We start from the raw sequence: 26,642 nt of genomic DNA, 5'->3' as shown, positions 1-26,642 counted from the left end.
ATGTTTTTATCAATTTAATTTCATGATACGACAAAGAACACTGAAATTTTGTTGATAACGGAAAAATGACACTGAACAGAGTTCAAAACTACTTAAAATGTTACTATTTTCAAAACAAATACACATCAATAATACAAAATAATAATAGTTCCCTTTCACATATCCTGCCTTATGTCAGCTTGCATATACATATAAATCTATTTTTTTCTTTTCTTCTGATGATTGCCTAACTTACACAAACATTGGGAGAAACTGGAACAAAGTGCTGTAACATATAAAATATGTAATTAATACACAAATCTTTCAGCTGCTATTTAAAAGATTATTATTTGATGTTACTTGGCTAAGCCTCCTAGCTGTTCAGTATGTTACCATTCTAGACATTAAGGTTTTAACACTTTTAGTATGGTTGGGATGCACATTTCCCAGTGCATTGTAAAATATGTCACAGCCACAGTGAATGGGTTAATTGGTTTTATAAGTTCACAGAGAGGGTGATATTTTGCAAACTAAGGAGTGTTGCTTGTATTTCTAGAACTTATGACATATTAAAAAAAAAATGTCTAGAGAAGTTTCTTGGTCTCGTCTTGATAAACCAACGTTTCTAGCACAGCTTCATGGTTAGTAAAACAATGTATAGTCTCATCTGTCATAGATCATTGTCTCTATCACGACTCCACGGACAGTAAACAATAATGTATAGTCTCATCTGTCATAGATCATTGTCTCTATCACGACTCCACGGACAGTAAACAATAACGTATAGTCTCATCTTTTGTAGACCAATGTCTTTATCATGACTTATCTTGTCATTGGTAAACCAATGTCTCTAACAGTAGGGCTTGAGTTAACTACTTCTATGTCTAATTTTAATGTTTTGTTTCAAGTCTATATTCAGGGGAGCTGTAAAAAAACTAAAACCCACCAGAAGTAAAACTACTTGATGGTGTGCATATAAGGAATGAGGGGGAAGGTCTCTCACTCACACACACACATTATTCGTGAATATTTTACTTGTTCACTTGTGTTTCTTTTTCCTTTACTGTCAAACATCATTTTATTCTTTACATAAAACTTGAACCTACTGTTTGCAAATACTCTACACTTACCTGTAAAAAATGTGTCAGTGGATACCAATATTAATTACTTCATTGTACTAACATACACTAGATCAAATCATTACACACAAGACCATGCCAATACCCAGCAATACTTACCATTTCATCTCCTTCAGCCAAAACCTTGGCCACTGGGTTACCTACAGACCTGTTTTCCTGGTGGTTGACTAACATGCAAGGGGATGTTAAACCGTGGTCACAGGAATACAGGGCACATTCTTTATCTGTCACAGCTTCATCAAAGTTACGCTGAGTCACGATCTTCCTCAGGCTGAGAGGTGGTTTTTTGGACACAGGTCGATAAGCTTAACCACAGAACATAGATTATTAAGTATCAACATGTCAGAAAATGGTAAGGTCTTGACAACTAGCAATACATCAGTAAGCTTTAAGATTATTCATTATTTAACTTCACTCATTGCATTAAAGATATCAAGAGTTAAGTCGGGACAGATCGGTTTTAAACGATATTCTGCAAAGGTACATGACGGCTGTGTTAGCCGTCCCTAATTTAGTAGTGTAAGACAAGAGGAAAAACAGCTAGTCATCATCACCCACCAACCACTCTTGGGCTACTCTTTTACCAATGAATAGTGGGATTGACCATCACATTGTAATGCTCCCACGACTGAAAGGGCAAGCATGTTCTGTGTGATGGGGTTTTGAACCCACAGCCCACAGATTACGAGTCGAGCACCCTAACCACCTGGCCATGACGGGCTTCATTAGACTAAGATATTACATTGTAGTAGTCAGGGTGGTATTTAAAATCAACAGTTAATTGTATAATAAATGTTTTGGTGTAAACTAGAATTAGTAAGTGAATTGTAATTGTTATCAATTATATACAAGTGATAAACCATTACTACTTACAATATTCAACATTCACTTACTCATTCTTTTTATTTGTGTTCACTTTAATAGCATTCAGAACCTCAACCCTGAAATCAAGTCTTCTTTGTCTGGTGTTATGTATAAAGTAAAATTTAGTTAGCTCATAGTAGAGTTTGTTCTAGTGGTTATAAAAACTTTAAAGATTACCATGTTGCTCATGAGAACAAAAAACTTTAAACTGGTTCTTTCAAACAAAAACTCATATTACACACCTTTCTGTTTGGCCATACATTTTGGAAAGTTCAATACAAGCAAATCAAAATCCGATTTAACACACTGTTAATCATAGCTTCGTCACGTATTTTTAATAATTAAATCAATAACTTGTGATGAGATGAAATATCAAAGCTATTTGAAGTGATGATAAACTGACAGAAACATAACTATTTCCAGCTTAACGAACAACTACTACTAAATGTGATAAAATATACGGACAACCTCATCAGCATGCATATAGAATAACTTCCCTTCAAGACTAAAATTTGTGGAGCAAGTTCTTAATCATATAGATAATAAAACTGAGTTTTCATAATACGAACACTCCTAGATATATTTGAAAAGTTAATAAACAAGATAAAACTTGTCTACTCTCATGTAGTTTATATTTCTTAACGGTTATTCGGAGGAGTACTGGACAGAATGTTTTTTTCTTAACGGTTATTCGGGAGGAGCACTGGACAGAATGTTTTTTTCTTAACGGTTATTCAGAGGAGTACTGAACAGAATGTTTTTTTCTTAACGGTTATTCGGAGGAGTACTGGACAGAATGTTTTTTTCTTAACGGTTATTCGGAGGAGTACTGGACAGAATGTTTTTTTCTTAACGGTTATTGGAGGAGTACGGACAGGTTATCGGAGGAGTACTGGACAGAATGTTTTTTTCTTAACGGTTATTCAGAGGAGTACTGCACAGAATGTTTTTTTCTTAACGGTTATTCGGAGGAGTACTGGAGAGAATGTTTTCTAGCTACTTTACACTAACACAATATTATTGTCAATAGATATACCAAATGAGACACAAGGTTTATCTTACAAGTTATATTTCAAGAGTATTAAAGCCACTTCTATCAAGATGTATGTACAAACATCACTCACACTGACAGACTGGTGAAAACCTTCCACATTTTTCTGCTGGACTCAATACATTTCTTATTTTCTGCACAGTAAGTTGATCAAGTTTTTCAATCAGATAGGCTTCTGATGGTGGAGTTCCAACCTCTTTAGAACAATGCAAGTTATTTTTGTAATGATGATTCTCAAGTGGAACCCACGCTCTTTGCTCGCTGGCGGTGATCTGTTTTAATGATGAACCATGCTGCGAAAGTGGGGTACATGTAGAAGGTGGTTGACACTGCTGAGCGGATAAACAGTCTCTACAGTTGGATAGACACGTGACGTGCCCATGGGGTGTTGCTGTGTAGGTATATGGTTCCGAAACTTCCTCATCTCTTCTGGCAATATCTCTCAAGACTAAAGGTGTATGAATAGGAGCTCCTAACAACAGGCTGTTGACTATAGATAACCTCTCTCTCAGCTCTGGAGAAGCTGTTGTCTCCTCTGTAAAGTAGAGATTTTTCTTGACTGGCTTCGGTGTAACAACAGGAAATGAAAGTGTGCAATGACCGAGGAGATTACGTGGCAAACCACGCGTTTCTCTTAAAATATCTGAAGGTTGAAACGGCTCGTGATTAGATGAAAATAATTTTGATGTGTTGCCCTGCAGCTTAGTTGGATTAGTGTTGAGACGTGGAGTTTTTGAAGCAATAATATTCTTATTAGTTTTTGCAAATGGTTTACTAAGAACATGACACTGATGGAGGGGAACATTTTCTTTTTCATACTCTCCACTGTATTTTTGATCAGAACAGTTTGTAATTGTTGGGTTTTCTTTTACGTAGCAATCAGAGCTACAAGGTGACTGTGAAGATTCCTAGAAAAAAAACAAAATCTTCCACAGTCAGTACTAGTGATACAAAGTTCATTAACGATAAATTTCCTAAGCAACAATTAATCAGGACATTTATAAGTTTAAACTCAAACATTTTTCTACTTCTAATGACATACTGTTTGTCCAAAAAAAGTAAAAAGGTATAATTTAACAACAAGTTTCTTTCATTTTTTTAAAATAAATCTTTGATCACATACTGAAATTATGTGCTTTTCGGTTTGAGCAAAATAAATATATATCAGTTGGACTTGTTACCTTTCATTATGTTAACTATATGAATCGTAAAAATGATACACTCTCTATGGTAATATAGGAACCCAATGTGCTATTTATATAGACAATTGCAACTTGCAGAACTAGATAAAAGATTTGTTTCTTGTTGAAAGCAGCACAATGGGCCCACATGTTCTGTGCCCACCATAAGCATTGAACCCAAGTTTTTGGTACAAGTTTCAGATTAAATAATTTGCAAGTTTCGCTTTCTGTCGACAGTGTATTAAACTTGGGTATCATATTGGTCAACTGGTCACTCCAGAAGTCACTGCATGTCAACAATAGAACACGTTATCATATGCTATAACTGCTGTTTGAAATTCAAAGTTAATTAAAGGATAAACTCGAACATTTCTTTATTAATGCTGAGATTTCAAGCCCTAAACCTGAATAGTCAGCTGACAAATGTATTTAAAAAAAAAAAAAAAAATCGGGCCTCATAAGGATATTAACTTCAACAGTCAATACATGCTGTGAAAATACTTATGTTCAAAACAAGTTATTTTTCCCGTTTAATTTTTTTTTTTTTTAGACAGAATAGTCTGCTTCCCTCATTATACTATTCCTCATTCACCTAGTTAGGGAGCATAATAAAAATAATAAATGAAAAAACTGCACTAATTCAAAAGATCCTAGGGTACAAGCTATAATATGTGATATAAAAAGTACCCTAGGTTTTAGAGGTGACTGAAAAAGTAGGAGCCACATTAAGGTAGGAATACGCTATATTTGTCTTAACTTCCATCCATCAGTCTCACAATGAAATAAAGGAGTAGCAACAGATATAGAAATTAAGAGAGCAAGATGTGGGTGTTCAAGCTCACAATGTCCCACATCTATATCACCTCTCACTGCCTGCAGACAGTTGTGGGAAGGCGAGTGTTCTCCAAAGTGAAGAAAAAATTGAAAAATAAGAATAACAAAAATAAAAACACGATACTACCATTTGGGTGTAAGTTAAAAACTTACCTATTGAAGTTCGCATTCTAGCCCCTATTATGATAGAAAGGCACAAATTGGTAGCCCAATAAATAAATTATTCTAGAATAAAAAGTCCCAACCAGTTATCTACACTAGTATAGAACCCAACCACCACCCATTTATTACATCTATTATAACTATCACACTCTAAACAAGCCTTTATATGCGGCAAGATGCACATCCACATAAAGTAGTGCCAAGTGTTAAATGACCTTATTTACAACTAAAAATAGTTTTAGAATTTTAGTGACATTAATATTTATTTAATACATACTTATATTTGTTACAGAATAGTTTAATAATTTTATTAAAAGTTTCTTTATTAAATCCATTAACTGTTGATCTTTGTAAGAGTATTTCAATATATTATTAATAAAATATTGTAATTTATTACCAATTTTACAATACCTAAATAATTGTAAAGTTATGTTTATAACAGAAGGGTATGGTACAATACTATTAAAGGAGGGTAAACCATGAATTAGAAACGCAAATTTTTTTTTTTATCAGAAATATTTATTCTAATATCCTTAATTATTTTTAATTTCTTCACATTAATAATGTAATCCTGTATTAGATATTCTAATTCTACTGGATAAATAGTGTTAACATTATTTATTTCAGGATTATTTACACTAATTAAATCATCTACATATCTAAGTTTAAGTAAAAAATATCTGGATGTTTGTAGTTTTCAGTAAATATATTCTCATAATAGTAAAGATTTACAAATAGGATAGTTAACTTCCATTGGAACTTCTATTACTTGTTTAAAAACATGGCTATTGAAAATAATATATAATTATTGTATATACAGGAACTATACCTGAACAAGGGACAATTCAAAAGTAACAATAAATTACCTTGGGAGAAATATTTCTCTGTACTTGATTTACACTCCCATTTCTTGACGAAGAATTGTTGTTTAGAGAGCTTGGAAATACTAAAACAGCCTAAATAAAATAAATTTTAAATCAAAGTTACTGATAATTAATTAAATGTTATTGAGTCTGATTAATGTAAGATTCATGAAGATAAAGATTTTAAATGTTTGGTGAAAACAGTGTTATTGTGATGTCATATAATCACACTGACAATGAAAGACAGAGCCTACTAAGTGGTCAAGTTGATGTATCAGATTTGTCATATAATCACACTGACAATGAAAGACAGCCTACTAAATGGTCAAGTTGACGTATCAGATTTGTCATATAATCACACTGACAATGAAAGACAGAGCCTACTAAGTGGTCAAGTTGATGTATCAGATTTCTAAAGGATTCTCCATGCAAAATACCAGCCAATACTAACCTCATCACACGATGGCCATGGATAAGAATGAAAGAACACGAAAAGTTCAGGAGGGCAAACAGAGGAAGCATGTTCAACCACATGTTAAGCAAGTGTTAAATGTTAATTTGCTGAAAGCTTTAACTAAGATGAAAAAACTTATCATAAAAAACATGGAATTAAAACAAAGTCAGCAGAATACACATTTTTGCTTATGTTGCACCAGTGATATTTGTCTACATACACCTTAATACTAGTATTTCAAGTTTTTATAGAGTATTATGGTACATGGTAAGATCTGTAGTGTTTTATAGAGTAATTTGTGCAATGTGTAGTGAAGACACGGTGGACACTAAACAAACAACCAAGAAGGAACTGAGTTGATCCATAATTATTTCGAGGGAAATATAAGCATCAGTCCAAGCACTATTGTACATAATACAAGTTTCCAGTCCAATAAATATAATTTTTATAACCACTGAGAAATTCCATATTCTTCACCACAGCTTAGAACCATTCTCAAGACCAGTCAAATGAAAGAAACTACAAATATAAGTCCAAATGAACATTTTATTAATGACAATTCAGTGTTCCTATGAAGTAAGCAGGTATTTTATGAAATGTTCAACTTGTCTGGGAACCCAAGTGTGATATATGGCATGGGAAACGGCTTATAATAGACTAATACTGGTATTCATACTGACCTTTATTGTTCTTACCTAAACAGAAAATAATGAGGATAAAAAAAGGCTGCTTCTCAGTAAGCACCAACATTTTTCAGTCTATTCAAAATATTTAGAATACAAGTCTTAAATACAAACCTTAAAATGAAACTTTTTTTAGGCACATATATTAAATCAAGGAACCTTCACTGAATGATTCTTAATATAACAATTTAAAACCTAGGAATACACAACAGTTATTCATGTATTTTAATTTTTTAAAGTATTTACTACAAAAGAAACATTTAGTATTTGCATATAGTCACCTTTTCTGGAGTCTGTTTGTAAGTTGGGAGGTCAACGTCAGGTCGCAACACGACTGCCGATTTAATATCTTCAAAGTTTCGATACACTGGCTTATAAGTCTTGTACACCGATGGTCGGCCACAAAACGGAGAAGGGGTTTTTCTTGGTGTAGCTATGTGCAGATATACACACAAACTTGTACACGTAAAAATGATCAGTTACAAACTTGTTCTCTGAACTTCTCACATTATATATGTACACAGCTTTGAACATTATAACCTTTTCACTATTCTTTGATAGGTTTAGGCAGAGTATTCATGATGAAACTTTGTAGTATGGATGGATACTGCCTGTTGTGGAGACAAGTATAGAGGAATACTTTCAAAATGTCCTCTACACTTGTGTCTCCACTACACTTGTTTGTAAAACAAGGAATGCTTACATGTTTTAAGTTTATATTAGAAAACTTAACCACATTTCTTCTAATGACTTACCAAGAGTGATCACTATAACATGTGGACCACTACAATACTTCACAAAACAGAACTGAATATAAACATTGTGTAATAATAATGGGGAATACAAAGAGAATCTCATCAATATTTGAAAGCGACTAAACAAGTAGCTTTAACATCATGTTTCATGGGTCAGTTTGGTTTTCAAATTTCGCACAAAGTTACACAAGGGCTATCTGCACTAGTCATCCTTAATTTAGCAATGTAAGACTAGAGGGAAGGCAACCAGCCATCACCACCCTCTGCTAACTCTTTTATAAATAAATAGTGGAACTAACCATCACATTATAATGCCTCCATAACTAAAAGGGCAAGCATGTTTGGTGTGACAGGAATTTGAACCTGTGATCCTCAGATTACTAGTCGAGCACCCTAACCACCTGGCCTTGCCAGAACCTTTATTGGTGCAAAAATGTCAATTATCTGTTATCAGCAAAATATCTGATAGCAATTCAGAAATGTTAAGTTTTTAGAAACAAAATTAAGGTAAAAGTGTTGAAAGACAAGTAATGCTTGTTAATAGAGACTGAAAAACAAACTTACTGTAGCTCATTAAAACTAGTCTTAGGGGTAATATTTCATTCAATTACTGTAGCTCATTAAAACTAGTCTTAGGGGTAATATTTCATTCAATTACTGTAGCTCATTAAAACTAGTCTTAGGGGTAATATTTCATTCAATTACTGTAGCTCATTAAAACTAGTCTTAGGGGTAATATTTCATTCAATTACTGTAGCTCATTAAAACTAGTCTTAGGGGTAATATTTCATTCAATTACTGTAGCTCATTAAAACTAGTCTTAGGGGTAATATTTCATTCAATTACTGTAGCTCATTAAAACTAGTCTTAGGGGTAATATTTCATTCAATTACTGTAGCTCATTAAAACTAGTCTTAGGGGTAATATTTCATTCAATTACTGTAGCTCATTAAAACTAGTCTTAGGGGTAATATTTCATTCAATTACTGTAGCTCATTAAAACTAGTCTTAGGGGTAATATTTCATTCAATTACTGTAGCTCATTAAAACTAGTCTTAGGGGTAATATTTCATTCAATTACTGTAGCTCATTAAAACTAGTCTTAGGGGTAATATTTCATTCAATTACTGTAGCTCATTAAAACTAGTCTTAGGGGTAATATTTCATTCAATTACTGTAGCTCATTAAAACTAGTCTTAGGGGTAATATTTCATTCAATTACTGTAGCTCATTAAAACTAGTCTTAGGGGTAATATTTCATTCAATTACTGTAGCTCATTAAAACTAGTCTTAGGGGTAATATTTCATTCAATTACTGTAGCTCATTAAAACTAGTCTTAGGGGTAATATTTCATTCAATTACTGTAGCTCATTAAAACTAGTCTTAGGGGTAATATTTCATTCAATTACTGTAGCTCATTAAAACTAGTCTTAGGGGTAATATTTCATTCAAGAAATCTATATTCAAAACTAGTTGTAGGTAATCTTAAAAGTAACCATTATAAAAGTTTTCATGAAATGCCCACATTCTTTCTAACAGAAACACTACAATATCCTCTCAATGTTTATAGAACAGAGCATCAATATATGGTAACCAAAGGACCCATTTATTGTACTTTTCTTGCCAACTCCCAAATATATTGATGTTTCTGTCTTGATTGTTTATCTGTAATTAAACACAAAGCTACACAGTGCTCTGCTCACCATGGGTATCAAAACCTGGTTTCTTGCATCCCAATTCTGCAAACATACAACTATGTTGTTAGAGGGTTTTTTTTTGTCATGGAAAAAAATCTGTATATGAAAATTTATTTCCAAAATTCAGTGTTTTAATTTATATATATTTAAATTTACAAAAAATAATGTATTGGATTTTATAAATCATGTTTGCCATATTTTGAGAAAATTCCAAACATGACACACAGACCCTAATTTAATAAATGTTGGAATAGAGAGATAATCTCACCTTTTCTTTGACCTTTCTGCTGGTTGAACATAGCTGGTGATTTGTAAGGCTACAAACAGATATAAAACCATTATGCCTTGTTCTTACAAAAATTAAAATTCATTACAGGATAGTATGAAATAAAAAGTAAGCTCTTAAACACGATATTTTTTACATGAATAAATTTAAAGTACATACAAACTTACATAAAACTAAATATATTATTACTTTAAACAGTGCACTAAAATATTCAACAGTGGAACTGATTCTTCATTACAGAGACGATGTTTCTATCAATGCCATCTCCAAATACAAACAGGAGATATTATTTTGAAATGGGCAGCAAATTCTACACAAAACAAATCTGAAAACTGAAGAAAGAGAGAATTCACAATTTTTAATTTGATCTTTGCTCAACACCCAAAACAGTGCTGAATGGTTTCAATAGAATTGAAAGAAAATGGTTGACATAAATAGTGCTGCTGTCTACGACAAAGTCACAAGCTAAAAGACATAATCACCCTTTGTTCAGAAGTGAACTCAGGCCTCAGTACCACTGACTTCACATCTTCCGAACTTAGAAAAACTGGTTTGTATGTCTGATACACTGACGGTCGACCAGAAAATAGTAAAGTTGGCATCTTTTTAGGTGTAGCTAAATTTGGGAAAGAAAGAAAATACCTAAGAACCATCAAATTTAATAACCAATATTCTTTATGATGGTATTTTATGCCAACAAAATTCATTTACTATTCCCTTTGCTGTGGTGGAAATAAATATTTTTCACTTTATACAATTCCTTAAAATAATAATTACCAGAACAGTATTCAGTGCAGTAAATATTTTCAGTAAAATTTTATATATATGCTGAAAAAAATTAATTCATACAACACACAAAATTCTTGATGATGAGAAACGTTCTTTCTTTATCAATAAATGTTAATACCCACATCAGCTGTTTTGATACAATGCAAAAGATTGTATACTGACGTTTATTTTCAAATTCACTCTAAATAGATTTGTAGCTCACTGATGAAAAACAGTTATATAGTAGTATTTTTTTTATTCTCCTGAGAATAATAGTCAACAGTTCAAAAGTGTTCAGGTTTTGGTCTCATTTTCACACATTTGTAGGTGGATCCTATGTGCTAACTTTTGAAACAGAATATCTTTAAGAAAATATCCTATTATTAACATCAATAAAAGATATATAATAGTTGTTCATACATCCAATAATGTCAATATGTTTTTGCCATAAACCTGTGTCGGCAGGTAGAATATGGATGATTTATCATCATAATTTTGTTTATAGATAAGTAGACAAATAAAAAATTAATGATGGATACTTGGTCCAGAAATTACAAATATTAACAACTTAACTGGAGTCTACATATAGTGGTGACAACTTGCCATGTTTTATAAAAAGACTTTGAAAAACAACACCATTGAACTAAGCTTTAGAACTCAAAAACCAATAACTGATTGTTGCCAATCAGTTACTTCTTACAGTCTGTTGCAGAATAAATCTTTAAATAATTTAACAAAAACTGTCAATCTACACAAATAATATGAACCAAATAACATCACAAGTATTAATCAAATGTGTGTGTGGCCTCAACCCCATGTTTGAGAAGAAATATTGACCATGATTCAAAGTTCACTAAATATATCTACATGAAATGTGTAAATCTATGTGTGGCCTCAACCCCACGTTTGAGAAGGAATATTGACCATGATTCAAAGTTCACTAAATGTATCTACATGAAATGTGTAAATCTGTGTGTGGCCTCAACCCCACGTTTGAGAACGAATATTGACCATGATTCAAAGTTCACTAAATGTATCTACATGAAATGTGTAAATCTGTGTGTGGCCTCAACCCCACGTTTGAGAACGAATATTGACCATGATTCAAAGTTCACTAAATGTATCTACATGAAATGTGTAAATCTGTGTGTGGCCTCAACCCCACGTTTGAGAACGAATATTGACCATGATTCAAAGTTCACTAAATGTATCTATATGAAATGTGTAAATCTTACAGTAAAATGTAGAAGTTGTTCTTCTAGCAAAGCCACATCAGGCTATCTGCTGAGCCCACCAAGAGGAATCAAACCCCTGAATTTAGCATTGTAAATCCATAGACTTACCACCGTATCAGCTGGGAACATTACAGAAGTATTTGTACTCAAGATGTGTCTGTCTGTAAATTGATGTCATTTGTCTGATTAGCACAAGATATGGTGCAAAATGTCGTTCATGTGAAGAACAAGTTTACTTTTGTTCATTGTATAGTTCATATATTGAACTTACAGAACCTCTGAGATCTGCAAAATTGATACCTACAATTTATTTTGGTATCCTTGGATACTGTATCTGGTATTTTCTCTCTGCTACTACAAACTGTCACTAAATTAGTAGCGTGGGTAAAATAAACAGTTGATAAGTTTGATATAAAACATAAAATACCATGTTAAATGGCACCCTGTAAAAGGTTGTGGTTTGCACACACTGACTCTGATCCATATGCAGTACATGGTTAATCAGCTTTGAAAATACCAAACATTGTGATGTTCTCCATACATAACTGGTGCACTTACACAAGTTAGTAGAATCTTCACATATTACAATGTCACATTACAATGTAATTTACTGAAGAAATGACATAGTAGAAAGATTAAACCTTTAGCAACAGTACTGGATTACAATAAAACTATAATAAGTTACATTACGTCAGTGTGAGTTTTCTTATATTGTTAGCTGCCAAAAAACAAACAAGCATTGAATATCCAGAAAACTCCTATAACAGTGATGGCTGGGTTGTTATGGAACTGAACTTGTAATCTGAGGGTTGCAGGTTCGAATCCACATCTAACCAAACATGCTTGCCCTTTCAGCCGTGGGAGCATTATAATGTGACGGTCAATCTCACAATTCATTTGTAAAAGTGTAGCCCAAGAGTTGGTGGTGGGTGGTGATGACTAGCTGCCTTCCCTCTAAGTCTTACACTGCTAAATTAGGGATGACTAGTGCAGAAAGCTCTCGTGTAGCTTTGCACAAAATTCAAAAACAAACAAATGTATCACAGTCTTCTCTTTCTGCTATGTTAAAGATAGTGTAGCATTTCTGTGCTGTAGGTTTGCATGCTATTAATCTAACAAATTATGTTCAATATTGATTTAAAGTGTAACAAAATTATATAGACTAAGTAACATGGCAAGTTTCTGCTTTACCTTACAACATACCTGTAAATATTCACTTGGTAAGACTGTCTTAAAAGTATAAATAATGAAACCACAGATAACAAGTCTGTTACATAACTTAATTGTCCAGTTACAATGATGTATTTCTTAGTCACATACAAAACTTAATGAAATGTACGACTCAGTGAAGTTATTGATAAAATTTTAAAACACATTAATAACATGGTGAATAGAAACATACATGAATTTTTATAACTGACAAAGAAATGAAGTTTATATTAAAAATATCTATAAAATGTAGCAAGAAAAATTTGGTAAAAATAATTACACTTTACTCATAATTTTTAAAATATTTTTCTAATATATCACATACAACAAATTAATTATTAAAAATATTTGTTTTATTCAATTATTAGTTGCCAAACTTACAAAACTTCATATTTTAAAACACAGAAATATACAACGTGAAAATAATCTTACCCTTTCTTTGATTTGGAGTAGCTGGCGATTTGTACAGCTATATATATAAAAAAAAGATTAAATCAAACTACCGTGTCCTTATATGACGACATTTAAAAACACTGACAAAATGAAAAGTAAATGATTAGGAATGTAAAACTCTCCGTCGTTTATCTTTAAATATAAACACATTGTATTACTTTTCTTCCAAGTTTATGAGAATCTAAACTTTGAGAATTTTCATGAAAACAACAAACAAATTTAAAAAAGAACACACACACACACACATTGGTCAGAAAGGAAGTATTATAGAAGATAAAAATAACCACATTAACTTTAAGGTTTCTACATAGGTATCCTAAATGACTGGAGAGATCTAAACCCTGAAGTTAAAAACAAACACTCCATCTGGTGGTACAAATTTATTTCACACTTATTGTTTCCAGACCTTTTTTTATCTCCCCAAAGTACATTAAGCCTTTTCAAAATAAATATGTTTTTAATATGTCAAACCTTTCCAAAACAATATTCTATACAAGAAATGGTATACTTTTTTAAATACTAATAAATTCAATCAAAGTTTTTTAAGTTTTGTAGTTGAAGTCTACAATTATTAATAGTTTTAGACCACAGGGTTGAGAGTCCACTACATTAAAATGCTTCTCAACACACAAATCAGTAAGCAGTGCAACACCCACAACTGATATAGAGTTAGAAAGGCATGTATCAAAACTACTTTTTTAGATAACTCAGTATTTTATAAGTAGTGTGATGACTGTAAAAAGTGAATGCCTTGGGAAAGATATGCAACATGCAACACATATCCATACACTCAGTACATAAAGGTGTATCCATATTACAGATTTAGAATTTCCAAGGAGGGAACATCCCTTGTGCATAATGACAAAGGACTATGGATCAACTTGGGGTAGCAAGACCATCCACACAGAGACCCACAACAAATCATACCTCAAACATGGTAAACAAAGTAAGACTGAAGTGAATTGAGCATGATGTAATAGATTAAGTAGTGTAATAAAGCTGTAAAATCATTTTAATATAACATACTGAATCCCCTGCATTAAATTGCACTAGAGAAAAACAGATTTTATTAATGAGAAAAAAAAGCAAAAAAAACAACCGTTCTAGGAGCAGTTAGTCCCCCATGTTTCATAGTCTGAAAGGCTTTTTCATCTGTTTCAAAAGTAAATCCTTGAAGTTGTTCTGTAAAGAGAAATATCTGCACAACTATGGAATGATCAAGAAAAGTAATCACACACATTTATATATACGTACACACACACATCTATATATATATATATATATATATACACACGATACATACACAACATCTATATACATACACACACACACATACATATATATATATATAACACATTGTTTCATTAGTCAAAAACCTCTTTTTAAACCACAAATTTGTGACTTAACTAGGCCTAGATAGGTCATGAAACTGGAGTGTGTAACATCAGGAAAAATTGAATTTACTAAAAAAATTAAAGTAAAATAAACAATGATTATAAATAGTAGTTGCTTATTAAGGTATCAATTGTGTGAAGATGGAAAGTCAGTACTTTCCTTCACTGTAACATTTTTTTTACCCTTCCTTTGTTCACTAATTTTCATTTCCTGTTCAAAACCAATTGATTTTCTCTTCCTTTTAAAGCACAAAAAGCAAAAGTTAGAACATGTTACTCAGAAACTGAAAAGTAAAGTTTCTACAAGCATGTTATATGAATTCAAAAGTTGGAACATGTTACTCAGAAACTGAAAAGTAAAGTTTCTACAAGCATGTTATATGAATTCAAAAGTTAGAACATGTTACTCAGAAATTGAAAAGTAAAGTTTCTACAAGCATGTTATATGAATTCAAAAGTTGGAACATGTTACTCAGAAACTGAAAAGTAAAGTTTCTACAAGCATGTTATATGAATTCAAAGTTAGAACATGTTACTCAGAAATTGAAAAGTAAAGTTTCTACAAGCATGTTATATGAATTCAAAAGTTAGAACATGTTACTCAGAAACTGAAAAGTAAAGTTTCTACAAGCATGTTATATGAATTCAAAAGTTAGAACATGTTACTCAGAAACTGAAAAGTAAAGTTTCTACAAGCATGTTATATGAATTACCAAATATTTCTACCTCCTTGCAGTATTATTGTATTTATTAAACATCTTTAAAGTTGCAAAGAGGACACAGATTTGATTGTACGGTACAGGCACTGTCCTTCACTATATGCACATCAGTTTACATATGTTTGAGTACAAATAATGATCACCTTTACTGTGTATTTATATTCTTACATCGTGTCCAATCTCTTTATCAAACCCAGTCATAGTTGGAGAACTCAGAAAGTACTTTATAATAAACTGTTGAATATCCTAATGTCCCATAAACTAGGGTTAACTCTGGTTTACCTGAATATATTATACAAGTACAATAAATGCAGTTAATGTGGATGAGAGCATGATGGGAAATCAACTGGAAGTTGTACTGCTTTACTCAAATATCAAACTGTTGGTTAGGTTAAAATAAGTTAAATTTGACAAACAGTTTGGTAGTTGTTTCAAAAATCAGTTTTATTTTTGGTGCTGAGTTTTGACTTTTGACCCAATAGTAAATTAAAAAAAAATAAAATTTGAAAAAAACTGAAGTACCTCAAGATCTGAAGTGAAAACTTGTGGCCACATTTTATGGATTTTGACCTGGTTAAGTTACATTTTTATGGTTAAAAAAAAACAAATAATATATAATAAAGAATGTTTTACGTAACAAGAATTTGCAAGCATGTTTAAAAAAAAGACATTAGAAAGAAAATAAAACCTGCACTTCAAAAGTGGACAGCATTTTGGATATTAGTCAAATATACTCCATCAGCCAGCATTATTGTGTTCACATAGTCGACTTGCCCTCAAATTATTTATTTTGATTTAACATTTTTATTGATAACAACTACACTTAAATTACTTTTTTTTTTTTTTTTACACATTAAATGGATGAGACTGAAAAGGTTTGGCTGGTGACATTTGGAACCATTAAATTATACATATAATACCTGCTATATTCAGTATTAATTATATTAATGCAAAATACCAACTTTATCAATTTTTCTTCACAGTTATTACTATTTCAGAAATATAAACTTTAACAGCATTAAAATAGTACACCAGTCTTCAAGTTACAAAAGAAACGTAACAAAATTGGGGGGGACAGTCTTACCTTTCTGTCTCTCCACAAGTGATTTGTGGTTTTCCCTTGATTGTTCTGGTACTTTAACTTTTGGTTTTTGATTAGTTTCCCTAATCTTCTCTTTATTTCTTCTGCCACCTGCCTGTGCTATCGGCTTACGAGACTGACCACGAGCACAAGTGTTAGAATTTGTTTCTTTGAAACCTTCGCTCACGAGTGATTTTCTGACATTTTCACGAGAACTTCTACTTGTAACCAGTACTGGTATTTTTGACCTGGGATATTTTTTGCAGCTGTAAACAATGAATTATTTTACCTCATTATTTATACAGAAGCTGGTTTTATTAAATAATAAATATAAAACCTTCACTTGCAACATAGTTATTAACGTTTTCTGACTTACTGACAAATTTCTTGTTGTAGCACAAAGCTACACAGTTGACCAGTCATGCTGAATATGCAACAAAATTCAAACAAAGTTTTAATGCTACAAGCTCTGAAGCTTCTCATGGGACAAAGACAAAAAATAATTATCCTCTGGATATTGTTTAAAACCTGATTTAACGTTTAAGGAAAAACAAAACAACAAAACCTTGACTTTCAAATCGTTTATCAACATTTTCAGAAGTGTTCACTAGCAGCTGGTGATGGCTTTTATTGTTTGTTTTATGATATAGTTTCTGCAATAGTAAGAAATACAGTCAAAACTTCTTATATACTGTGTATTATATTAAACAAAGATTGTGAAAAAAACATTGTGAAGTGACAGCTTAAGATGAGTAAAATTAAATTATTTGTGTGTTTATTAAACTACGAACATTTGTTAGAAGTACAACTTATGAAAATATTTCACTGTACAAAATACTAAAAGCTGACAACAAATGGTGTTTCATACATTAAAACTTTTATTTCTGTATTAAGAAAAGTCACCTATGGTTCCAGACTCTTTGGATATCCTGTGTTTTGTTTCAATATTGAAATGGTTCAGTAAAGACTTTAAATATGATGAAAAACCATTATTTCTAAAGACACGTATGTTATAATTCTGTGTTTTCACACACGTGAATGTTAATCTTTCCTTCTTCTTTACCTTCCTTCCGACATTCTTCTGATGGAACAACTTCAGAATTCTTTTATGATTCTGTAGCCAAAAAAAAAAAAAAAAACACAAATTAATATACTTAATACGTTATTAACACCAAAAACTTGACTGTCAAACTTTTTAATATGATGTCAGTATAACGTTTCATTCATACCACATAAACCTCAAAGATATGTTTTGTAAATATTACACATTCAGATGAATATCCACACTTGAAACTTAATTTATCAGGAGAGAATCATAACTGAGACAGGACAGGTAAAAGGTCATCATTGATGATGGAATATTATAACATTCTTAATTACACTCTGTAACATCACTATATCAACCATGTCTACCTAAAAATTCTCGTTTATGTACTAACAAGTAGTAGATAGAAACTATTCAACTTTTAAACAAATTCCATTATTTCTAATTTTGTCTAACCACTGATACCTAATAAAGGGCATTTTGTAAGTCAAAGTTCCTTTGAAGTGTCTTCATTAAAACAAAAACAAATTGTGTATGAAAATACTTTAGTAAGATCAGCAAGTTGGTACACTTTTAATATAACTATTAATTTGTTTTCAGCTTCTTTAGGGATAACAATGCTCTTTTTCTAAGTATATAAAAAAAACTGATGTAATTATATAATTAATAACAGTATACATGCATGTGTGGGAAGCTTTCCAAACTCCATTATACTATGCAAAAATAAAACCAAAATTCATCAGTAGGGGACATCATAATCACATGTTAATGAGGGGAGAGGGTTGCATTATAAAGGAAAGATATTTCCGTGATGGATATCTTATCCTTCAGAACCCAACCTCAACTGTCACGATTTATGCAGTGAGGTTTTACATGTAATTTTTTATAAACACACAGGGTACCAGTGCTGACACTGTGGAGCAGACCTAGAAGCAATATCACCAAATTTGAATATTTGCCTCTTATAGCCAGGTTTTTTTTTTTTAAATGTCACTAGATTTGGTGTCTCTCACTAGATAAGTTAACTGGTTTGTTATTTTGTATCAGTCCATTTGAATCAGCATCTTTTTTTTTTACTGGAAGGGTCTGTTGGTGTCGCATGCTATGGAGCAAGTTCAACATCACAGTCACCAAGATGTCCCACAGTCACTAGATTCATTCAAACTCTAGATACCTAGCCTCAACTGTCTTCGCATTTTGTAACACATTGAAATACAACATATTATAAACAAAATATTTTTCTTATGCACTAAAAAAAAACAACCTTAAAATAATGCCCATCATATATAAAATCTCAGAAATTATTCTATCTTCTAAGGAAAGGCAAACTAACTAATGTTTCTATGCTTACTTTAAATAAAATTATACAGTAAGAGCCTTCTCCAACTCAACTAAAAATTAAATGCATCAAAAAAGTTTCTAGTGCAGTTTACAACTGGTAAGTAACTGCCTAATGCAGCTTGTAAGCCTAAGGTTTAGCACACAGGTAAAACAATTTAAAATAGGTTCCTGTTTTGTTTGTTCTTGTTGAAACAATGATGATATTAGATTAGAAATATCTGATGAATATTATCCATGTAAGTCATATTACTTTATAAATTGCATTTCTATGTTTTAAATATTTGAAAAAAACTCTTTAAAATAACATAAATCGGTTTAATTAACAAAAATAGTTTAAAATATTTATAAGTAACGTATACTTGTTACATTAAGAGTATAAAAGAAATAATCGATTTTAACCCCCTGCTTGTACTTGTTAATATCATTATCAGCTCTTTCACTAGTTATCTTAGAAATTACGCCTACAAGTAGTAGTGGTACACTGTAAAGCTAGACCAGGTGCAGTATTACACAGATAACGTTAGGTTAAACACACTAACTAAAAAGTAAAACGTTTGCATACAACAAAATACAATTTAAATTACACGAAACGAAAGGCCTGACAGTAACACTAGTAGTAGCAATACTGAGGTAGCAGTGATATTGATAAACAATAAACCATTAAAAATAAATTAAACGTACACAACTTTGTAATATATTTAGAAATAATAATGAATGAAATGAAACATAAGTACATATTAAAAGATAATGCATTTAACAAAGATATATATACGATGCGTATAATCACGAACTTACAACCAAAATTAATCATAACGTGAAGTTGGCGACCATCTTAAAATTTCACATTATCCGTTCACATTTAAACTTACCTCACTAGAAAACCTCACCCGTTATTTAGAACGCCCTCTACTTCTGTGCTAGTTGATAAAGGATTACTTTTATTTTCTGTTGTTATTACCTGACAATGATGAGGTTGACTTTCTCAGCTTAATTTAAATAAAATAACACACTAATAACCCTCTCAACCAAAAACAAAAACTAATTGCAACAGAAATGTTCTGATCCTTGTTTACCATTGATAACTGTCTTGTGCAAACTAAAAGCCAACATACTATAATAAATTTCTTTTTTTTTTTTTGTTCTTGAAATGATTCGGCATATGATATTATTCTATTTAAATATATGTATGAACTTTTCCAAAAGACTACTAGAAGGTAGATATTAATATAGCATATTTTTCTTTTGCAAAAAATAAAATATACCTTCATAAAATTATTCGGTTACTAAGTTCCTTGATTTGTAAATTTATCACACATTCTGAGGCAGTTATTCGTCATTATTTTTTTTTTAAATAGTGTGATTTAATTATTTCTTTTACAACTTTGTAATTCTAAATATTAAATTTGTTTTGAAACACAGTTTTTGGTATTCATGTACTTAAAACTTACAAGATGACAATATTTTATTCTTTCTTTAATGTTTTGACTAATTGGTAACAATATTGTGCTACTTTTCATCGTGAAACCCACAAAGTATTTGTCGTATACTAAAATTATAAATACTTGAAAGGCTTATTCAGTTTGAGAATTAGTTTAACATTTATTGTTCATGGACGATGACATGTAGAGGTCGTTAGTAGGAAACTGTATTTAGATATTAAAAGAAAATTAAATCTGATATTGCACAAACTATTGAACGTAGCGTTATAATTTTATAACCATTTTCATTTGCTAATGTGTCTTTTAATATGACATAAACCTTATTATGGATAGCTACTGACTACCAGTTTTTTTTTTGCCTACATATGTTACTGAGTGCAGAAATGAACCCCTTTGTCAACTTTCATGCCATTTACAATTACTTTACCTTAAAAGACTGATTTGTAATTATTATTTATAACAAAAGTTTGGAAGCATGGGAAAGTCAGTTTATAACTTTTAAGAAAAAAAGATAAATAATAACAATATTTGAATTTACTCCCATATATGATATCAACAACAAAAAAAAAAAGTGTCGCTTGCTTGGACAACATAATAAGCGTATTTTATTTATACACTACAATGCCTTTCTCTGTATACCTCAATATCTCTTATCGATAATCTTGGCGGTTTACGGTGTTATAATATAACATACAGACAAAACTGGACCCTTTGGTTCTTCCACGTTGTCCTTGCACTACCAATATTTAATAAAAGTAAAAATAATTTTAAACACGACATTCATTATTCAGGAGTTCATCGAGTTACTTTTTAAGTTCAAAAAAGATATCGAGTTTCGCTAATGTGGATCCCCCGAATAATCTTGTATGATCATCTCTTCTTCTTAAATTATAATATACTGAAAGGTATTTACTTATCTCCATAATAATATTTACCTCTTAGAAGTTCTCCTTTGAACCACAAGCAGCTATCTCCCTTTTTCGTGTTTTATAGTTTCCCCATAAGCCAGTTCAGCAAGTTTCAAATTGAGGCCAGGTAACAAGAGGATCTTTCTGGAAACTGGTGATTTAGGGTTATTTCAACAGACACTGATGAAAAAGGCTCGACACAAGTTTTAAAATAAACACTAAATGTCAATGGAAACATCACATGATGAGAAAATCTATATAGATTATAATATGGTGGTACCGTCCTAGGCATCGTACCATTTTTATTACATTTACTCTTCAAGTATGGTGGTACTACCCTGGACATCATACCATTCTTCTTACATTTACTCTTCAAGTATGGTGGTACCATCCTGGACATCATACCATTCTTCTCATATTTACTCTTCAAGTATGGTGGTACCATCCTGGACATCATACCATTCTTCTGACATTTACTCTTCAAGTATGGTGGTACTATCCTGGACATCATACCATTCTTCTTACATTTACTTTTCAAGTATGGTGGTACCATCCTGGACATCATACCATTCTTCTCATATTTACTCTTCAAGTATGGTGGTACCATCCTGGACATCATACCATTCGTCTCATATTTACTCTTCAAGTATGGTGGTACCATCCTGGACATCATACCATTCTTCTCATATTTACTCTTCAAGTATGGTGGTATACCATCCTGGGCATCATACCATTCTTCTCATATTTACTCTTCAAGTATGGTGGTACCATTCTTCTCATATTTACTCTTCAAGTATGGTGGTACCATTCTGGGCATCATACCATTCTTCTCATATTTACTCTTCAAGTATGGTGGTACCATCCTGGACATCATACCATTCTTCTTACATTTACTCTTCAAGTATGGTGGTACCATCCTGGACATCATACCATTCTTCTCATATTTACTCTTCAAGTATGGTGGTACAATCCTGGACATCATACCATTCTTCTCATATTTACTCTTCAAGTATGGTGGTACAATCCTGGACATCATACCATTCTTCTCATATTTACTCTTCAAGTATGGTGGTACAATCCTGGACATCATACCATTCTTCTCATATTTACTCTTCAAGTATGGTGGTACCATCCTGGACATCACACCATTCTTCTTACATTTACTCTTCAAGTATGGTGGTACCATCCTGGACATCACACCATTCTTCTTACATTTACTCTTCAAGTATGGTGGTACCATCCTGGACATCATACCATTCTTCTCATATTTACTCTTCAAGTATGGTGGTACCATCCTGGACATCATACCATTCTTCTCATATTTACTCTTCAAGTATGGTGGTATACCATCCCGGGCATCATACCATTCTTCTCATATTTACTCTTCAAGTATGGTGGTACCATTCTGGGCATCATACCATTCTTCTCATATTTACTCTTCAAGTATGGTGGTACCATCCTGGGCATCGTACCATTCTCCTTACTTTATTCTTCATCGCAGAAATGTAATTTTAAATCAGATAATCGTAAGAGAATCATCTTGTAATGCCTTGTACATCTGTTTCAACGTGAATACTGCATCTTTAGATTTTATTTTGTCTTTAATGTAACAAAATATTTAAACTAATGATTCTTTACGATTGTCTTTTCCAAACATAATACTATTGTGCGATTTTTTATTTTCTAAATTTCGCCATCAATGAAGTCATAATTTAATGAATCTCCAATTCACCTGGTGTGTCAAATCGATTAGGATATATTTAAATAAGTTTTCCCTCATCCTGTCTGGATTCACTTAAACCATCACGTCCACAAGCTCATACAGAACATTTTGTTTTATTGTTACATCGTTTTATTTTACTCTTATAAGTTATTTACTTAATGTTAGCTCTCTTAATTTCTGGTTAGTTCATAGATTTGGTCCAGCAACTTATATCTCAAAATAATGGTAAACGTTTTTGTTGTTGTTTATTTAATCAAAACAACCCAAACCTATTCAAACCGGCTTTATTAAAATCCATATAAAGATGTCAAACTGGCCCACTGTTCGTTGATAAAATAGTAGCCCAAGAGCTGGTAGTGATGACTAGCTGCCTTCCCTCTAGTCTTACACCGCAAAATTAGTGACGGATTGCGAAAATAGCCCTTGTGTAGCTTTGCGCGAAATTCAAAACAAATAAAAACTAGTGAGTGGAATGCTAACTACAAGAGGTAAATTTTCAACACACTTACTCCCAAATGATAGTATCTTACTTTATAGTACTTTTCATTATACACGTGGATCATATATTTACTACTTTCAATTCTAGATATGTCATTTAAGTATAATTTTTATATATTTGTCTCTTTCACATTCAAAAGTTCAGTCACTTAACTATTGTGGGAGTCTCAGGTGCTCGGTTTTCACCAGAGTAATCGTGCAGATTTTCCAGAATAACAAAAACTTAGAATTAAACTGTATAACTTCATGTCCGAGTTTGAAGACCAGAAAGAGAGTGTGCATAAAATAAACTAAAAGTAACTTTATTTAATGCATCAAATAATCAAAATTAATGTATTCACATAAGACGCCATCTTGACTGATGATCTGAGAGCTCTCAGAAATAAGAAAAATAGCCTTACATATAAGAACCAATCATGCTTTCTCTGTAAGTGGTATTTCAACCTTGATCACTTCCACATATGACGCATTGATAGCAGATTGAACATTTTTGTTATTTTACATTTTCAAGTAAACATTGAATTTGACATGTGTCCTCCAAGATATTTGCAATCTTAACTAACAATATGTTCTTCATGTTCACAGTTTCTGTTGATTACGAGTTAGGCAAAATTCTCCACATGGTAGGGGTGTTTGTTTGTTTGTTTTGAATTTTGCGCAAAGCTGCACAAGGGCTATCTGCGCTAGCTGTCCCTAATTTAGCAGTGTAAGACTAAAGGGAAGGCTGCTAGTCATCACCATCTTGGGCTACTTTTTACCAACGAATAGTGGGATTGACAATCACATTATAACGCCCCCACGACTGAAAGGGCATGTTTGGTGCAACCGGGATTCGAACTCGCAACTCTCAGATCACGAGTCGAACATCTCAACCCACCTGGCCATGCTGGGCCTTGGTACAGGTGCCATATTACTCTAACATCACAACCTCAGGCAACATTCACTTAAAAATATTTCCATCTATCAAAAATAAAATCATCGTATCTTTCCTAGTGCTTTTAGTTTTAGGGTTAATAAGAACCACTGGATTCCTTATGCAAGAGTGGATATTCTGTAAAGGTTTAAAAGAGCTGAGAAACTACATGCGCAGTGTCTTTAGGTAACCACGAGGTATACACATGGAAGTTCAGTGAATGGTTTTCTAGTCACTGATGATGGGAGAGGAATGGAATGAATGGAGAAGTTTTGTAGAGAAACCCAAAGAAAGGAAATTGGTTTGGTTTGAATTTCGTGCAAAGCTACATGAGAGCTATCTGCACAAGCCGTCCATAATTTAGCAGTGTGAAACTGGAGGGAAGACAGCTAGTCATCGCCACCCACTGCTAGCTCTTGGGCTATTCTTTTACCAATGAATAGTGGGATTGACTATCAACATAATAACACCCTCACAACTGAAAGGGTGCCTTAAACACTTGGCCATGCCGATCCCCCAAAAAATTGAAGTGGCCACTACGTGAACTTTGAACATGTAGAGAACAACCTGTCAGAGGGTTTTAGTTGATGAAAATAATGGTATTTAAATTTTTAGTTTTTTAATTCAATAACTAGAAATTTGCTGAAAATGGTCGGCTACTGCTTAAAATATTATATAAACCATTATCTGAAACATACTTAAAATATTGTTGAAGTCAGTTTAACTGTCCGTACGACCGCCACCATGGAACATACATTTTAGTATAAAACACATAAAAATAACACAATGAGCAAATCCATATAATGATCACATACACAAACAACCTGCCAACATATGTGGGTCCTGTTTCCATAGATACCTCACTCTTTCTACCGTACATTTAACATTCTTACTGTGTACTTTGTACCCTCATATTATTTTTCTGAACCATACGTATGATAGCATTATTAGTCTAGTTGTTGGTAATTAAAATTACGTATATTTTTGTTGGCCATAGCTACATCATCCATAGTTCTTCATACACTGGTAATTTTGTAACCTGTAGCGTCTCCAACAAATATCAGCCCATTACATAATCGGTGTATTGTTAAACTACATTTACATTGTTCTTTTAGAACATATTCAACAATACTTCAGAAAATGTTTATATAAACTTTCAGGCAACAACATATTACTTTCAGGTAATGTGTAATTACTAAAAGCTTAGATTTCACTATTTTCCACAACTTATATCCTCCTATCGTGTTTCTACTTTGTTCCTACTAATTTGGCTGACATATTTAATTTACGAACTTGTTTGTTTTGAATTTTGTGCAAGGCTACACGAGGGCTATCTGAGCTAGCCATCCCTAATTTAGCAGTGTGAGACTAGAGGGAAGGCAGCTAATCATCACTACCCACCACCAACTCTTGGACTAGTCTTTTACCAATGAAGGGTGGGATTGGCCATCACAATATAATATCTCCACAGCTGATGGGTGAATACGATTGGTGTGACGGGGATTTGAACCTTCGACCCTTGGATTACGAGTCAAGCACCTCAACCACCCGCACAATGTCAGGTCCCTATGAACTTTTCAAGGCTAATCTTCGAGAAAAGTATTTGTAAACATAATGGAAAATGGTGCTTGTACAAAATATAAGTTCTGAACAATAAAAGTAATAAATTTAGTCTCTCTAGTCACAGCGTTAAAGAACAAAACAGCTTTAAGATTAACCAAACACTTTCAAGAAAACAATTGCATTAATGCAATACTGGGTGATGTCGTGACAGGCTAGTATATTTCCGACTCTACTATTTTGTCTGGCTAACACAAAATACATACTATGTTGAAGAGTTATATCACTTGATGTATATTTACATAATAAATCTTGGGCTAATTACTTTAAAATTAAAAATGAATAAATAAAAATTCTGGATATGTGTTGATAAAACGAGATTATTTGATGATGAAAACATTTATGAA

The 26,642-nt window shown here is 32.3% G+C and overlaps 1 protein-coding gene across 6 annotated transcripts; it reads right to left on the bottom strand.

The window, feature by feature from the left end:
* On the bottom strand, positions 1 to 20,162 carry LOC143234554 (uncharacterized). Of its 6 annotated transcripts, none has more exons than XM_076471987.1 (12): positions 20,064 to 20,162; positions 17,872 to 17,922; positions 16,812 to 17,074; positions 14,714 to 14,796; positions 13,594 to 13,630; positions 10,432 to 10,565; positions 9,932 to 9,980; positions 7,492 to 7,643; positions 6,077 to 6,166; positions 3,107 to 3,941; positions 1,218 to 1,423; positions 1 to 265 (listed from the first exon to the last, which is right to left on the bottom strand). In XM_076471987.1, the coding sequence occupies exons 2-12, from the start codon at positions 17,883 to 17,885 to the stop codon at positions 227 to 229; spliced, it is 1,902 nt and encodes a 633-aa protein (XP_076328102.1). In that variant the 5' UTR covers positions 17,886 to 17,922; positions 20,064 to 20,162; the 3' UTR covers positions 1 to 226. The 6 variants fall into 6 exon arrangements, with proteins under 6 accessions (XP_076328102.1, XP_076328105.1, XP_076328101.1 ...); XM_076471990.1 differs by having other exon boundaries at positions 17,712 to 17,922; positions 20,064 to 20,141; XM_076471986.1 differs by having other exon boundaries at positions 19,990 to 20,072.
* Between the last annotated feature and the right edge of the window lie 6,480 nt (positions 20,163 to 26,642).

This window comes from Tachypleus tridentatus, chromosome 12, assembly GCF_004210375.1.
Source record: "Tachypleus tridentatus isolate NWPU-2018 chromosome 12, ASM421037v1, whole genome shotgun sequence".
NCBI lineage: Eukaryota > Metazoa > Arthropoda > Merostomata > Xiphosura > Limulidae > Tachypleus > Tachypleus tridentatus.
Note: the sequence above shows the minus strand (reverse complement) of the source record. Positions and strands in the feature narration are given on the sequence as shown.

Excerpts from the sequence above, each read along its gene's own strand:
- LOC143234554 (XM_076471987.1), bottom strand. Across the intron at positions 9,981-10,431 it reads AGTTCACTTCTGAACAAAGG|CCTTACAAATCACCAGCTAT; the intron begins GTGATTATGTCT and ends ATCTGTTTGTAG. Across the intron at positions 266-1,217 it reads TGGCTGAAGGAGATGAAATG|CACTTTGTTCCAGTTTCTCC; the intron begins GTAAGTATTGCT and ends TATATGTTACAG.